At 42.1% G+C, this 16828-nt stretch overlaps 1 protein-coding gene across 6 annotated transcripts in view; it reads left to right on the top strand.

Annotated features, from left to right (window-relative positions):
- Window positions 1-2683: 2683 nt before the first annotated feature.
- LOC118367398 (protein Aster-A-like) overlaps window positions 2684-16828 on the top strand; it is a 41719-nt gene continuing 27574 nt past the window's right edge. Inside the window, exons 1-5 of one of the 6 annotated variants that reach the window (XM_052494202.1) lie at window positions 2684-2976; window positions 3110-3208; window positions 3571-3761; window positions 6766-7837; window positions 15608-15818. In XM_052494202.1, coding sequence (XP_052350162.1) covers window positions 7362-7837; window positions 15608-15818 — 687 coding nt within the window. In that variant the 5' untranslated portion in view covers window positions 2684-2976; window positions 3110-3208; window positions 3571-3761; window positions 6766-7361. Of the gene's footprint in view, window positions 2977-3109; window positions 3209-3570; window positions 3762-4458; window positions 5082-6765; window positions 7838-12323; window positions 12668-15607; window positions 15819-16828 lie in introns of those variants that run through there. The other 5 variants (XM_052494203.1, XM_052494206.1, XM_052494205.1 and 2 more) reach the window with 5 other exon arrangements.

Below are 16828 nucleotides of genomic sequence, written 5' to 3'. Positions count from 1 at the left end.
TTTTTTTCCGGATGCCTCAAACAATCGGAAAGGGGATTCATCAGAGAAATAGACTTCACCCCAGTCCTCAGCAGTCCAATCCCTGTACCTTTTGCAGAATATCAGTCTGTCCCTGATGTTTTACCTGGAGAGAAGTGGCTTCTTTGCTGCCCTTCTTGACACCAGGCCATCCTCCAAAAGTCTTCGCCTCACTGTGTGTGCAGATGCACTCACACCTGCCTACTGCCATTCCTGAGCAACCTCTGTACTGGTGGTGCACAGATCCCGCAGCTGAATCAACTTTAGGAGACTGTCCTGGTGCTTGCTGGACTTTGTTGGGCTCCCTGAAGCCATCTTCACAACAATTTAACCACTCTCTTTGAAGTTCTTGTTGATCCAATAAATGGTTGATTTAGGTGCAATCTTACTGGCAGCAATATCCTTTCCTGTGAAGCCCTTTTTGTGCAAAGCAATGATGACAGCATGTGTTTCCGTGCAGGTAAACATGGCTGACAGAGGAAGAACAATGATTCGAAGCACCACCCTCCTTTTGAAGCTTCCAGTCCGTTATTCGAACTCAATCAGCATGACAGAGTGATCTCCAGCCTTGTCCTCGTCAACACTCACACCTGTGTTAACGAAAGAAACATAATGTCAGCTGGTCCTTTTGTGGCAGTTCATTTGCATGGCAAAGAGGGACTTTGCAATTAATTGTAATTCATCTGATCACTCTTCATAACATTCTGGAGTATATGCAAATTGCCATCATACAAACTGAGGCAGCAGACTTTGTGAAAATGCATATTTGTGTCATTCCCAAAACTTTTGGCCACAACTGTACTATTGCATGATAGCCAAGCCATCCAAACCTTTTAATGCAAATCACACCCAACTGATTACCATATGGTGCTGGTTTTTTGCACGCACCATTTAAGCTTTGTTTTAATGCTAAGGTAGGCTAATGTGATTAACATGATGTAAGGTAAGTAACAAAAACATTTCCCAGGACATAGACATATCTGATATGGGCAGGAAGCTTAAATTAATTTCAAAGATGATGGTACAAAAATACATGTTTTTTTCTTGGTATTATCTTTTACCGGATCTAATGTTTTATATTCTCCTAAATTCATTTCACATTCCCACAAACTTCAAATTGTTCCCTTTCAAATCGTATCAAGAATTAGCATATCCTTGCTTCAGGTCCCGAGCTATAGGCAGTTAGATTTGGGTATGTTATTTTGTGCGAAAATTGAAAAAAAAGGGTTTGATCCTTATGAGGTATTTAACGAGCAAACGATTCTTATTTTATCCATCAATTACATTTTTATTTGTTTGGATTCTTTCAGTGGCCAAATGTTTTGATTGAATGGCCTGTCAATGATGGTTTTCATCTCGGATAATAGATGGACCCTATAGGCAATAATAAAATTGCAGTTGTAATGGACATTGTCCAATTAACAGTTTGGTTATGAAGGATGATTATTTTGATAAACATGTTGTCCACACTCTAAATGTAGAGAAAAAAAATAAATAAGTATTCAGTTTAATATCACTGACCAGGAAATGTGAAATAATATCAAATTTGTTAAGCAAATGAGGCAAGATACAGACATGCGTATATGTGTATTCAAATGTGTGTCTGTGTATAGTTTGCTTATAGGACACACATGATGCACAACTCTATAATGTTCCAGTATATCAAACAATCCATTAATCTATTTGTCATTGTTGGCCTTTCCTATTCGTGTCAGAAGTGGGATGGAAAATGAAGTTATTATATTCTATTGTATTCTATTCTATTTCTAATAACTCCCTTGGCAAAGCTAACTTTTTTCAACTGTCAGTCTGATGCATAGGAAGGGTTGACTCAGCATCAACAAGATGCATCAGATGTCCTCAGATATCTTTTATCAGGATTCTGAAGCTCATTCAATGCCAAATTACTTGGAAACACAAGGCTATTGCAATAGAAGGCAAGGTCAACAAAACAGATGACTGAAGGACAACGTAATGACAAAAAGACACAAGGAACAGATAGCCTACGAGGATCCAATAACACGCCATTCATCACCTCTTTACCTTGTCTGTATGTACACATTTCTACCTCACATGTTTTCAAATGTATTGGTTATGTAATGAAATCTCAGCTGGTTAATGAAATGTGCTCTACTGATGTACAGTAATTTGATATGCGCAATAACAAGAGATGCAATTCATCTCTGTCAGGGAATGTCTAGGTCTTGTTTGTATGTCTAGGACATTCTCATGTGATGTAACCACACACACACACACACACACACACACACACACACACACACACACACACACACACACACACACACACACACACACACACACACACACACACACACACACACACACACACACACACACACACACACACACACACACACACACACACAGGTATACCTAGGCCTTGAGGTTGACAACTTTAAAGATTTAACACAAATATTGACTCATGATAAACACAGTTACAGTTGTGTATGAAACTGATGCCTGTTGATGTAGGGGGGGGGGGGGGGGGGGGGGGGTGTCCATTTGTTATGTTGCTTTCACCACTCCTGCATAGGACACACACACCACACCTCCCCTCTATTTATTCCAAACCACACATGCGGGTGTTTTTTATTTTTAGCCCAGATCGGGTTTCTCGCTCCCCATTCTGCGAAGGGAAGCGTTCAGCAACACATCTCTCTGTGACGTGAAGTGGTTGGCGCAGGCATAAACTCAGATTCTCGTTGAGTCGTTGGCACCATGGAACTGGAGCTGTCCAAGTGTTTATAATGGGATGTAATTACCATGAAGCGCAAAAATGTAAACCAAAGAGGGAATTCTGAAAATGCTAAGTAATTGCGACCAGTATTGGCTATTCTCCGGGATAATTGTCTTGTGAAATAGGCTGATAAACTGAAGCTTGAGTGAAACTAATAAACACCTGTGAGAGGAGCAGCTTCTACCAGCAACATTATTCAGGTATGGACATATAATAGTGTGATAAATTTGTTTAATTTGTTTTATATATCATATTAAATGTAGCAAACAAACATACCAACGTATTTTATTGATTAGACTATTGATTTGATCTTTCTGTGCATTTTACATACAGCCCCGTAGCCCACCTGTCCCTGAAGTATCAATCATGATGTAGACAAACTGTAGACTGAGCAGTCTATTTCTTCAAAAACGTTTATCACAGGTTTTTGAGGTAACAGCATTACTTATTTGTCACGTTATAGCCTAGTTACACATGTACTTATACAATATAGGCCTACACAGAAACGAGGGTGAGCGGAGAGAGCATATTGAATTTACTAGTGTAAATAAATATGTGTATGAACACTGTCCATGTCCCTGCCTCTCTTTCATAGTAACCTAAATATTATACCTTTATATCATACATTTTTTCGGCTACTCAAATTATTATTATTAATTATTATTGTTATTATTATTATGTATTATTAGTATAAAATAGGTAACTGTATTGTGTCTGTTGTCTCTCTGATTTAATGTCCAAGTGGTGCAACCAAATGCTCTTGTTCCTTGTCAATATCCCCTTCTTGCTTTCAGTCTTCTTCCAGAACAAGGTAACCTGTCCTTCGCCCAGGCGCCTGCAGCCGCGAATGATTCGACTATATGGATAAAGTATATCTCAGCTCCGCCCGAAATGAATCAGTTACAGCTCAGAGAGACTAGCCGATAGCAGCATACACACGCAATCGTTGCAGCAATGGTGGGCCAGTGTGACCTACCTCATAAAGGTGAGATCCGGACTAATAAACATATATTAATCCATAATAACAAGGTTGTTTCATAGTCATTTAAATATTTGTGTATTTAGTTGTACTTTTCCTGTGTGAAGTTTCAAGCGTGGTTAAGGTCATCATTTTGCATAACATTATTGTGACTGCACATATTTCAATCACAAGAGGGCGCAACAAGTCTATTCCTGCCCTTCTATACATTTCTATATGCATTATTGGACTTGGTTTAAACAGCTCCCATGGTATTAAGTCATTAATTGAGAGGCATTACAGATTGACAGATTGTTGTGGGCGCTTCCAATGCAATTTGTATTCTAGTGTTGATCGTTGAGATGGTGTTGATTCAGTCACCTGTGGCTGAATAAAGTTTCACAGTTTTAAGCCCTCCCTACTCGGATATAGCGTCGTCTGATTCGCTTAAAATGCTTCCCATCATCATGAGAACCCGTTATTTGTCCTCCAGCGTTCTTATAACCAGACTGTACCACAAGTTTTGAGGTTTGGGTTATAATTTAAATGTATTATGTAACCATTTTGGCAATTTAGCAATATTTTAAAGAATTTAGAGAAACATCAACCCACAGTTAGATATTTTTGTTGCTTCGGAACATAATGTTACATTTTAGAAGTAGTCAGGAAATATACCAATATATATGACTGTTGCTGCCCCCCTCTTCAAAGTTTTTGTTTGGCTCTGTTGAGATTCCGTTTTTCGGGTTCGATCGATTTCTATCTTGCATAAGTTATTTAGCCAACAACTTAAGCGCTTGACACAAAAATGTGAAACATTAAAGTTTCCCATATAAGACTCATTGTTGTTTAACATCGTCGATGTTTAAGCCAACAAGCTAAAAGCACAAGAAATACCAGAAAGCAATGTAGGTAGTGTTTAGCAAGCCAGTTAACGTCAGACCATCAGCTAGCAGACAACGAAGCGCGTTACCCGGTGTTTAGCTAGCTAGCTGGCTTGCGACGGCGTTAGTATAACTAGTTAAGGGTGTTGTTGTTAGCTAGCCAACAGTTAGCTCGCTTCAACTAGGCAAATGTCAGAATAAACATACATTGACTGCTTCTATGTTCCACCAGTAGCTAGCTACGTGTATATTCAGCCAGGAAGTTTGGTTAGCTAACTAACGTTAGCCGGCGAGCTGCCTGCTGTGTTGGCAGTAGGAGTGGAGGGTTTTAACTTCTCAAAAGGATGCTGCTAATGGGATCCTGTGAAAAAGTGGATTTTAATATCGCTCCTCGCACTGTCGCTCGGCTTGTCTTCGAAGCCGAGCAAGATAATCGAAATGGGGGAAATTCATCAAATGGGAGGTAGGACTGAATGCAACGGTTAACCGTTTACAATCTGTGTTGTGCAATCAATCAAATGTTTTTACAAAACCCTTTTTGCATCAGCAGATGCCTAAACCCCCAAACAACAAGCAAATCAAATATAGAAGCACGTTGTTGGCAACTTCCTCAGAGGCTATGAAGATAATGAAAGCTTGGCAAGCCAGTTAGCTAGGCTAATTTTAGCTAACTAGTTACAATACTAATGTGTTTTTATTGTACCGACCAAAGACTAGTTAGCTAACTAGACAGACTGTATTGAATACAGACTGGATACCGTTACTGTATTGAAACCCGTTTGAAGTTGTGAATATTAGCAACCCAACTGTTACCCAGTAACTTCTTGGCCCTGCCTGAACAGAATTGTTGTCATCAATGCCACGATCCTATTTTATCCATGAATTTGTCTCATCATGACTTTTAAGACTGGAGCCACGTTAGTATTGCACCTACGGAAGTATGATTTGGGGAAGTCCTTTCTGTTGATTGTTTAATGCCCACCTGAATCTCTGGTGTTTTTATTGCTAGTTTACAAGATATGGCTGTGTATGAAGTAAAGATGGAGAGGGTCACACCAGTATTACCATTGATTACTCTGAGCAAACAAGAGCATGCCAAGATTTATCTTGCGCAAACAGATGAGCAAATACACCGTGGGGCTTGGGCCTTGACATCAACAGGTGCCTGCATTGAATTGGTCAAAAGCACCTAGACTATATATATATATATATATATATACACATACATTATGTATGTCTGACAATATAATATATGTTCGGCATCATCAGTGCTGGCCATGACTGACTGGCTGAGATAGTTGATTTGGCTATGTCGATTAAAATCGCTCCACCATTTCCAGTTTGTCTCATTTCAGTTTGTGACAAAACAAGCGATTTATAGTGTAGAGAATCATTGTACCATCTAAACCTTTGTGAAATATTTTTTTTTCCCATTATCAAAAATGTTATATTTTCAGCTGTTTTGAAGCTGGTATACAAAACCGAAAGTAAAACGGGAAGCATAGAAATAGCACACACAGAACAGATCTACCGTTTCTTAGACATCCTATGTGATTTTTGTCTGGTCGCCCAAAAAGTTACATATTGCAGCTTTAAGAATGAAAAGAGGGGATGTTCATGTGGTTGAGCTGGACCTTGAGATTTGAAGAGATGTTGACATGTTGGGGTGTTTGAGCTGATCTTGGAGATGGGATAAAGGATTGTTGTACGCGTTGTATATGTTTTTTGTTTTTAAAAAGTGCTTGAATAGCAATAATCTTTCCATTTGACTCCCAAGTGCGCGCTATAATCACTTTTACTGACTTAATACCAGAAGGGAGCAAACCTGCAAAATCTGTCTAACAGCAATTTCCAACCAAACAATGCATCAAAAGAAATCAGACACCACTGATATTGGACACGGAATACATAACTTCCATCGATCTGTCTCTCTGATGATCAATAATTCACAAGCCATCTGTGTCATGCTGTATTTCCTGATACCATTTGAGGTCAGATCACAAAACCAATAGAAATAGACATCAACATGTATCAAAGTAACTGGGATCATCTTTTGTCCAGAAAACTGATTTTCTACCATGTTAGTTTTTTTCTGTTTATTAAGGGAGAATTAGACTGTTAGCCAATACTACAGTCTCTCTTCTCAGCCCCCTGCTACATCCGGACATAGATCGTTATCTCTCACTGCAAGTTCAACTGTGAAACTGCACGCCCTGTGAACTTGCCTCAAGGTAAAAGGGAGAGCAGGCGCATCGAAGGAGAGACGGGGACATCGGACAGAGGGAGAGTTGCAGAAGAAGAGGAGGAAGTGAGGAACAAAACTACAGACTGACAAAAAGATGCAAAGAAGCCCAGAGCATGAGCATGAGGTGGAGAGTTGGAAAAGAGAAGACTGCATTGTATTAAATTAAATGAGGGCCCCACCCTGGCTGCAACATTATTGACTAAAATTAGCGGGTGAAGCTAAACGGCTGTAACCTAGTGTCATGCCCTACATTACCATGGAGAATGAAACCTGCCTTCCATAATGGGATCTTTCATACTGCACCATCTGGATGTCACTGGAAACATGAGGTACATTCACAAATGTTAGCCTAGCTGGTCTAGGACCAGTCCACAATTGATTTGTACCAAAAAGCTGTGATCGCATCTCAGACCGACTTCCTCAACATCCTGACTTGGTGTCTGCATCATTCATCTGGGTGTTTTGAAGTAAAACAATTGGTCTGAAGAAGCTCTGAGAATGATGACCATGTCAGTGCTGGCCACCACCGGACCAGAAAGCAGCGGCTCCATGACGCAGCTCGTCCCCATCCCCACGCTGAACATCCTCCCCCCGTCCTCAGACACCGATGCCTGGTCTCGCTCTCCCAGCCCCCGGCCTCCCCGCCGCCACCGGTGCTCCCGCCCTCACCGGAGCAGAGCCTGGACCAAGAAGAGGAGCGATGGAGAACAAGAGGAGTCACTCAAACCCCGGTGGGACGGCACTGAGGAGGAGGAGGGGAGGTTGAAGGGGAGCGCTGCTCAAAGAAGCCACTCACTTCTCCCTTCACCCCTCTTGCCACCCCACGTGGAGGACGCGGTCCTGGGCCCTTCCTCGGACCTCTTGCTACCCCCGTCGTCTCGCACCTCCTGGTCACGTAGCTCGTCTCCCGGCCGGCGTTCACGCTGGTCCCTCAGGAGTCTGCTCAGCAGGGAGTCTGACGGGGACAGCTGCAGGTCAGTGCTCTGCTCTCCATCTCTCTCCTCTCTAGGACAGGCAGGCAGCCAGAGGCCTCAGGTTCCCTGCAGACTCACTTCAGAACCCCCTCAAGGCCCTCCCATCTAGGGATGGGCTCAGTTATCTGCTAGCTGCAGGACTTTGGTTCATGGCCTTGTCATGCACTGAATCAGGAAACTGTAACATAAGGCACTTAGTGCATTTTATGTCTAAGCATTAGGCTAAATGATCATTCACATGCTATATACTTCACTGATATTACATTAGATAAGATGAGGAGACTATGTTGTCACAGATAAAAGATGTCCCTGTTGTTTGACAGCGACTGGAGTGGAGTTTTCTGTAATGGCACACCACAAGCCAACTATTTGGAAAAGGCACAGCAGACCGGGCTTATTGGTTAAGCACTAAAACCACAGAGGGCAGATTATGCTGTTAAAGTCCTGGTGAACTCCAAGCTGGGTTATATCACAGTTTGATTTGGTCAGGCAGGCAGAGGAACATGTTCATCATGCTCTTATAGTATTTCAGAGAACAAAACCATTAGCCCATGTCACAATATTAAAGGTGCTACCTCGCCATAATTGAAGTAAGCCTGCATCTTAAATTCTATTCAAGAGAAATTGTAACATTTTGAGAGAGGGAGAGAAATAAGCATATGAAGACAAAGGCATGAGGCTGAAAAGAGAGTAGGCTAAATGAAATGTTAGGGAAAACGAGAGGTCTATCTGTTGTAGCTGAGAGCGAGAGAGAGAAAGAGACCTCTACTTGGTCAGTCACAAGGAGCAGGGAGGTGGGTTTGTGTGCACCGCTCATCCTGCTTAGAATGCATGACATCACCGCCAGCCAATAGGAGCCCACGCTTCGTCTGATGTCACCTCCGTCCAATGGGAGGGGTTGCTGCATTGCCACCAGTGTCCTCGGTGGGCCTGTTAAAGGGCCATCCAGGCAGGCAGAGGGTGTTCCTCTCTCCGCTCCAAATGAACAGCTGTGCCCTTGTCCTGTTCATTTACCAACCAGTTTTATTGACCCAGTTTTTGTTTTGTTTAATGAAACACATTACTTAGATAGACCTCTGACATTATTTTACAGCTCCTTAATGATACTGCCTGTATTTTCTATGTAAGGTGGTTAAATCTATATGAATTAGTTGAAACAATAACAAAGCGGCCACCCCGCCTCTTTTTTGGTAAAAAGCTAAGGGATGAGCCTGGATAAATGTAACCACTTTCAAATTCATAGACCGAGCTATGGATATAAGGACTGACCATCAATGCTGTCAAAATAATCGTTTTTGCTTTTACATTGTTTACAGTATAAAAAATGTGGTACGCCAGATGAACTAAGCTCATTAAATTGTCATCGTCAAGAATCAATGGCTATATATAATTAATTCAATGCTTAATCAATGATTTCATTGATCATTGAATCATTCATTCAGAAATTTAAGTTTAAAAAATGTATGTAGCAACTAAGGATTCTAGTTTTAAAAATGAAGGATTTACAGTTGGGAGTTTGTAAGACTGAAACCCGAAATGTTACAGTGCACTATAGGAAAAAATAAAATGCAAGTGTGCAGGCCTAAATGAAAACAGTGCACCCCTATTGTTAGTATGAACAACACCCGTTCACTGCAAACACACAAGTGCTGTTTGTTTAGGCTACATGCATCATCTAAAAGCAAGAGCTTTGTTTATCTACAGTACACACCTCATACTCCTGTTGTTATCTGAATGTTGCCATTATCAAATGATATGACAATACATTAGGTTCTGACTGAATCCTTTTCTAGATGCAGTCAGAGCATCAGGCAGGTAATACAGTGAGAAATGGGAGTGCTGGTGGTATTCATATATAAAACAGAAAAGGCCATGCATGGCTATGAATGATGAAGTCATCTTGTCATCAATACTTCATTGATCAAGTTGTTGTGAAATCCAGGCATTTTCTGTTTCATTCCGGTGTTTTGTAACACTAGCCGGTCGTCTCTGATGTTTGAGAGGACATGTGAAATTATTAGGCCTGAGACTATTTGGACTCATTCCCATTTAGCCTGGGCGCATTAATACAATGAGGCACAGTATTCTTATACCATTAAAACACTAGCCAGTTCATTTCATGTCTTTGGTTACCATTGTTTTTGTCCTGTTGCATGAAATAAACCCACAGTGTAGATGAGAATCATTGACCATTTGACAGCCACACCCTGACGGGAACGGATGATTAAGGCCAATGAAGGCGTTTTAGTTATGGTTCGGCTAATGACTTCTGCGTGTCAGCTGTGGTGGTCTCAACAGACGGCTGATTTCCATGGGGATCTGAATAACGATTTGCATTGGAAGAACATGGAAGGATTCTAATGCAAATAATGAGTTTTAATACAGTCAAGTATTCTGGGGTGTTTAGTGGGGGCGGCAGTTGATTTGAATCAGAGGCCAACAACTCGTGTGTGAAGCAGTCTGACGTGGAGAAATGCGAGATATGTTATGCGAGGCATGTTCCTACAAGATGCTGTGTAGCCACATCTCCCAGTCATTCTATTGTAGAGACTTGGTAGTTAGTAGACTAAGGCTAATATTTATCCTAATGTGATTTTACCTCTACCTTAAACCTCAGAGAGGCTACATAGTCTATAGGCTCCTTTTGGCTGACTCCAACACTTTGTTGTTTGGGGACAGCTGTGTTGTGTGTTTTATCTATCAGAGACCAAGTTGGATTCCTCAGTGGTTTAAAAGCACTTTTCCTTGGTGATCAAACCTCAGTCACTTGCGCAACACTGACTGCACAACTGTCTGAACAGTAGCAGAATTGTGGCGATAGTCTGAGCGACGGTGCGGCAACATCTTCCAATATAAAGCTAGTAAATGGCCTCGTAAATAGCCAACAGTTCTGTGTTAGGCTATCAGGTCTCAACACCAGTCATGAAATCAGTAAACATCTTAAAGATTGCACTTCCTTTGGCGGTTTAACAAAGTGTTAATGTAAGACAAACATGACTTGTAACATTCCTCCATAATCTGTTAGGTAACAGAGGATGGATGACAGTAATATGGTGCGTGGGGGAGGGGTTCATATTATCTCCAACTCCACCACTGTTGAATGCACACTTGATGCTGAATAACTAAAAGCATCACATTTAAAAAGTAGGTTAGGCATATGTTCTTTACCCATGGGCTGTTTTTTGTGAACAACTCGTCAAACATTACTTGCAGACTGGGGTTAAGTTAACTGAGGTGAAGGGAAAACTACTAGCTGATACATGTCCTCCCTGTCTGTTTAGGCCTGACCTGCTTGGCAGACGGATATCTAATTGAGTAATTGGCGTTGCCCCCCCCTCCAATTCACCTCTCTGCTGGCCACATAATCCCATTTGATAATCCATTGACACACAAAAACAACTGCAGATCAATTGTCTACAGGCCAAGCCATTGTCTCTCTGTAGCCTATGTTTGAGGCGTCGCCCCCAGTTCATCATATTTATGTTTGGATTAACTTTGACTAAGTGAGTTTTGGTTCAGGTCTCCCACTTAGCAGAAGGCTGCCTCAGACATTTATTCTGCTAGATAGTTTGGAACGGGGCCTCACCTGAAAATGTGCTGAGCACAGGCCTAAAACCCCACTCAACTAATTAGCCCAAAGAACATTGATCTCTCCCCACTGACGTTGTGCAACCACTGCTCTTTGGTAATAAGTGACTTTCTGTTGAATGTGCTAGGGACCAGATTCTTCTTTGCCTCCTCCACTCTTTATTTTTCTCTCTCTGTCTAAACATGTTATTTCTCTTGCTCCCTTCTTCATCCCCACCTGCCCTATGAATGGAAGAGATTACAGTAGGCACTCCTGTACCTCAGAAAAGCAGATTAAGAGAGAGGGAGGGAGCGAGCAAGAGAAGAGGGGATCTGCACAGCATGGATTATGATGTATCCTACTCAGTGGGTCTCTAATCCAGAGATGGACAGAGCGATTGTGGGTTGAACGACTGGGTGGGCTTCGGTCAGGTGGACACTGCGGGCAGCACTGTTTAGTGCGGGATAATTGCAGTCAGTGTGATAAACCATGTTAGCAAACGGCTGTGATATTTTATTACACCATGTTAGGCCTATATATAATCTGTCTACAACTGGCCCTAATTCATGTCTGCATTTACTCTTTCATAACCTTTCCCAGTACTGTCTTTATTGATTTTAAAATGACAATAATAAATAAGTCCTCTAAAAACCTATTTTATCTCCCAGTTCAACTCTACACTCTTAGGAAAAAAATGGTTCCAAAAGGGTTCTTTGGCTGTCCAGGTAAAACTCTTTTGGATTCCATGTAGAATCCTCTGTGGGAAGGGTTCTACATGGAACCAAAATAGTTATACCTAAGAGGGTTCTCTGAAGAACCCTTTTAGGTTCTAGATGGCACCTAGTTTTTTTTTCTCTAAGAGTGCACTGCTACTGTACATCCGTGCATGGCCTCTCTTGTGCCTCCACCTCCCCCTCTCTCTGCTGCCTGTGTGTTCAGTACGGATTACTTATGGGCGCAGCTTGTCAACGCTAGTTTGCCCAGACACGGAATAGGAGACTGGTTGAGGTCGCGCTACCTGCCTGGATGCGAGGGAAGGATGTTGGTGATGGGGAAGTGAAACAGGTCGCACATGAAGTGCTCGTTTCTATTCGGGGACCCCTGTGCGTTTTTATATCCGACAAAACAGACATCGGGATGGACAGTGTAGCGTCGGCTGGCTCGGCGCAGTGCACACAGGACCGGTGCCCTAGTGATACAGATACTATGAAGCAGCGTGTGGACATCACGTCCAAATTTAAAACACCTCATGACATGTTGGAGTAAGTGGCAAAATGATTATTTACGTAATGGAGTTGTCTGCCCTCCAAATGGAAATATTTCGCCTGTTTGTCCTCGTATTGAAATGCATTTCATAAAGGTATAGGCTACACTCGTATCCATGTGGTTTGGAAACTGGGAGGGTCAGTGATTGCATATTGAATGATGGGCTGGTAGAAAGGAAATGAACGTCGTTTGATTCTAATGGCCATTTCGGGCACCCGGGTCTGCTGTACTTGTGCGTCTATAGCAGTCTGAAATCCGCGACCTAATTTGGCTAATTTCTGACAGCATCTGTTATTGTGATTGTATAACGCATACTTCCATAGACAGTGCGATTTCACGGAGTTACATTCTAACCATGTCGTTGTTTACATTCTGTTGTCTGACAAGCGCTATGAATGGTGCTAGCGTACAGTAGGCTGTGCTTGGATGAAAGTCATTTTCTAAAAACGGCTCAAAACAAAATGTATGCAATATTTGACAGTCGTTTGCACCTCTACATTGCATGATGTGTGATTTAGTTTGTAAACTCACTGACAGATTGACACGAGCACGATACTGTCCGGTGTGGTCACACCAGTGACATTTTGAAGGGTCACACCCCATATAATTAGAATACTAGAAAGGACATGAACCTTCTTTATAATAGGATAAACTTAAACCATTTTGGTCAGGGAGTTGAGTCAACCACGGCTTGCCATTTCTGTGATAAGATATTATTTAAAATAAGGAATTTGAAGAGCTGATCTGCACTGTATGTCAGCTAGCCAGCCAGTCAGCTTTTTTTAGAGGAATGATTCCGTTCATTTGTCAAGTCAACTGCCAATATTGTAACATCCCATTCACACATGCAATCAATCCACAGCCATACACGGTCTGAAATCAGTTGATGATAGGATTTAGACAAGTTGTAAATGTAACAAGTCGGCCTACTGATATTGTATCATATAATAGCACTCTCAGCTTCTCAGGAAAACACACATTTCTACATTTATGGTCTGTTTGTATATATTTTATAGGCTATTTATACCAAAAATGTGCATAACTTTTAAACTATAATTATATGACAATATTTTAGATTGACAATAATTCTCACACAATTTCTGATATCACATACCTTTTTATTTTCCTGCATAAGGAAAATTAGGATTATACCTCTACTGCAATTAATTCCAATTAGACTGGTTTGGAATTCTCCCTGACCAATATGGCTGCCATTTTCCATTCTGGAACTTTGTGTTCAATTGCATATCTCCTCTAGTAATTGAATAGGATCTCTATGGGACACTGTCCCAGACTGAACACAACAACAAGCCTATTAGAGTAGGTGGGTAGGCCTGTATGCGGATATAATTAGTCCTAATGTACTTTGACCGTGCACACAATTTAGTTGCAATGATGTTACTGAATCCTCACCCACCTGTACTGTACTGCAGAGTCCCCCCCCACCCCCAACCCTACACTGCTGATTCAAATAATCAACGCTTGATGATGTGGTTATTTGAATTAGCTGTGTAGTGCTAGGGCAAAAACCAAAATGTGCACCTCGGGTGGGCCCCAGGACCGAGATTCCGCAAACTGTACTGTACATGGATAAAGTGCTTTTTAGCAGGCATCACCCCAAGTGTTGGCTCATTCCTATGATTTCATTATTCAGAATCACAGCTACTATTGGGTTTCTTCTTCACAAGGGGGTTGTTACCTTGGCGATAATGCTGATATTAACCCCTAGTCGCCCCCCCCCCGCCCCCCTGGTCACCATGACAACCGGCAATTGGACCAGTGTGGTTTCAATGCACTTTGGCAGTAATGAGAGAAGAGTTGGAGGACAGGGCCGAGGAAAGGGAAGGGAGGCTGCAAGGGAGAAGGGGAAGCTGACTGAGCTGAGGCTATGGATAGAAAAAACACTGGGGGGGAGGGGGGACACTGAGAAAAGCAAAGAGAAACAGAAGGTGCCGGAAGAGAGAGAGAGAGAGAGGGGAAGGGGTGACCAATTTGATTTAGAGGTTGATGGTAGTGTATAAATGCTTGTGGCTGTATACAGTGGAGTGATTACTCAGTGTCTGTGTGTGGGGTATGAGTTATTGTTCGAGATGAACAAAATGATCAAATGAGCTCACACAAGTAGACCACAGTGTCTGTTGAAAGCGACTGTTTGTTTTTGTGTGTTAATAGCTCGTTAGTACGATATGTTTCTGAGAGTCAAAACAGAAGGCGGTTGTTAGTTTTCACCGAACTGCAAATGAAGCGCAAGGCTGCAACCATGGAAACGTTTATGATGGCATCAATATAACCATTTTTACGGGGCCATGACCTGAACTCTGAACATGAGATGCACATATTATGACAGCAATATAGGTTTGACCTTGTCTTTGAGTTCAGAATGTCTGCTTTCACTAGAGGGAAGACAACAGGTGTGTAGTATGCTTACACAACCATGCTAACTTGATAAAAGTGCTCTTAATAAAACTCTCCATTGAATATTTTCTGCCCTAATGCGTTTCTCATGTAGGCATATTCATTCTTGCTCCAGTGCCTTGGAAATAAGATCAATTGAGAAACAGCCCCGACCTACTGTACTATTACCAAGCAGTGCTTTTTTCCCATTTATGTTGATGGTAGAGGAAGGATCCACAAGGTTCATACCACTGCACTGCCACAGGCAGTATATCTAGGCTATATAGGAATGGACAGTGTCTGACCGCTCTATAATCGGCACCAATCAGTTGGGAGAAAGGTTAGAGTTAGTGGTTGTTGATTTAGTGTGTTTTTAGCTAAATACAAAAGCACAGTACTTCCATCCTTTCCAGCATGGCCAGATGGCCTTAACTACTTACATCTTTGGCCACTGTGAAATCTTGAGGATGACATGAATATGAATGTCTGTACTCTTTCCCTTAGCCTACCACTAATCTCTCCTCTTCCGTCTCTCTCTTCAGTACTGCCAGTAACTCTCCGCGCAGCACCCCTGGCAGCTCCCCCTCTCTGCGCCGCCGGGTGCTGGGGGTTAGTGGTGGTGGTGGAAGCAGGACCAGCGACGCGGAGGGTGGCCCGGGGGAGCGCAGCGGGGAAAGGAGGGGTTCGGACAGCCCCCTGCTCTCTGCCTCCGCTTACCCAATCGCCTCGCGCCATTTCAGCCGCAATGCCAAGGTAAGGGTGCCCCGTCTCATGCCGCTCTCTCATTTTGTTATGTCAACAATATACCGGGGCCATATTCAGTAGGAAAAGGAGGTGGCGTGTTGCAGATAGAAATGGCATGACGTGATACCTTTGTCTACATGTCAGAGGCATTTGTGTATTTCTATACTATATTTCTATCTGAACGTTCCACAACGATGTGCCCTGCTGAACACAGCCCTGTTTAATGTAGAGATAAGAACAAACATGACAACACAGGGACACAGCCAGGCAGTCAGTAGTCATTGGTCGTGTGAGAATACCCATACTTGTGAAAAAAGTAACTTTTTTAATAGTATGTGAAATGTGGTGCTTTAAATGTCAGGATGTCATACTCATTTCGACATTTAATCAAATAGAATTCGCTGAACACGTGTGGAAGAGAATAGTCTTTCGAGACCCACGTATGTGTGACAACAGCTGATAATCAGCTGATGGGACGCGCTGTATCAAAATTGAATGAATGAAGGGAGTAAAAGCAATTGCCATTAGAGTATACATTCTCCGTAGGATGCCTAGTATGCTGATATTTGTTGCTTACTGCATTTTGTTTTCACGAATCAGTACGTTCTATATAGTATGTGGTTTAGTACACAGTTTAAGTAATGGCGTCAGCATGCTTCAGTTCGGCTGGCGCCTAGTGGAACTCGTCAAACCGAACGAGGGTGCTTGCTGGAAAAACTAGAAAAGGCTGCAATAGTACTGTTTGTCCATTTTGACACACAATAGCCAGTATAAACTTCCTCAAAATAGTCTGAATTAATCTAAAATAACTCAAGAAATCTGTCATTAATTTTTACTCTTTGCAGAGAGTGTGTCGCACACTTTGACGTCTAACTAAAATGTTTGGTGCAGTATTTCTTAATGAAAAAATGTGCACCAAATGTCATTGATTGACTGACTTTATTGAAGAATCCCAACTGTTGACCAATCACCGGCGAAGGGGCGTAGACTTTGGATCCGAATTTCGCCTTGCCTTCAGA

Source organism: Oncorhynchus keta, chromosome 34 (genome assembly GCF_023373465.1).
Source record: "Oncorhynchus keta strain PuntledgeMale-10-30-2019 chromosome 34, Oket_V2, whole genome shotgun sequence".
NCBI classification, from domain to species: Eukaryota; Metazoa; Chordata; class Actinopteri; order Salmoniformes; family Salmonidae; genus Oncorhynchus; species Oncorhynchus keta.
This window is presented reverse-complemented; position numbering and strand designations above follow the sequence as displayed.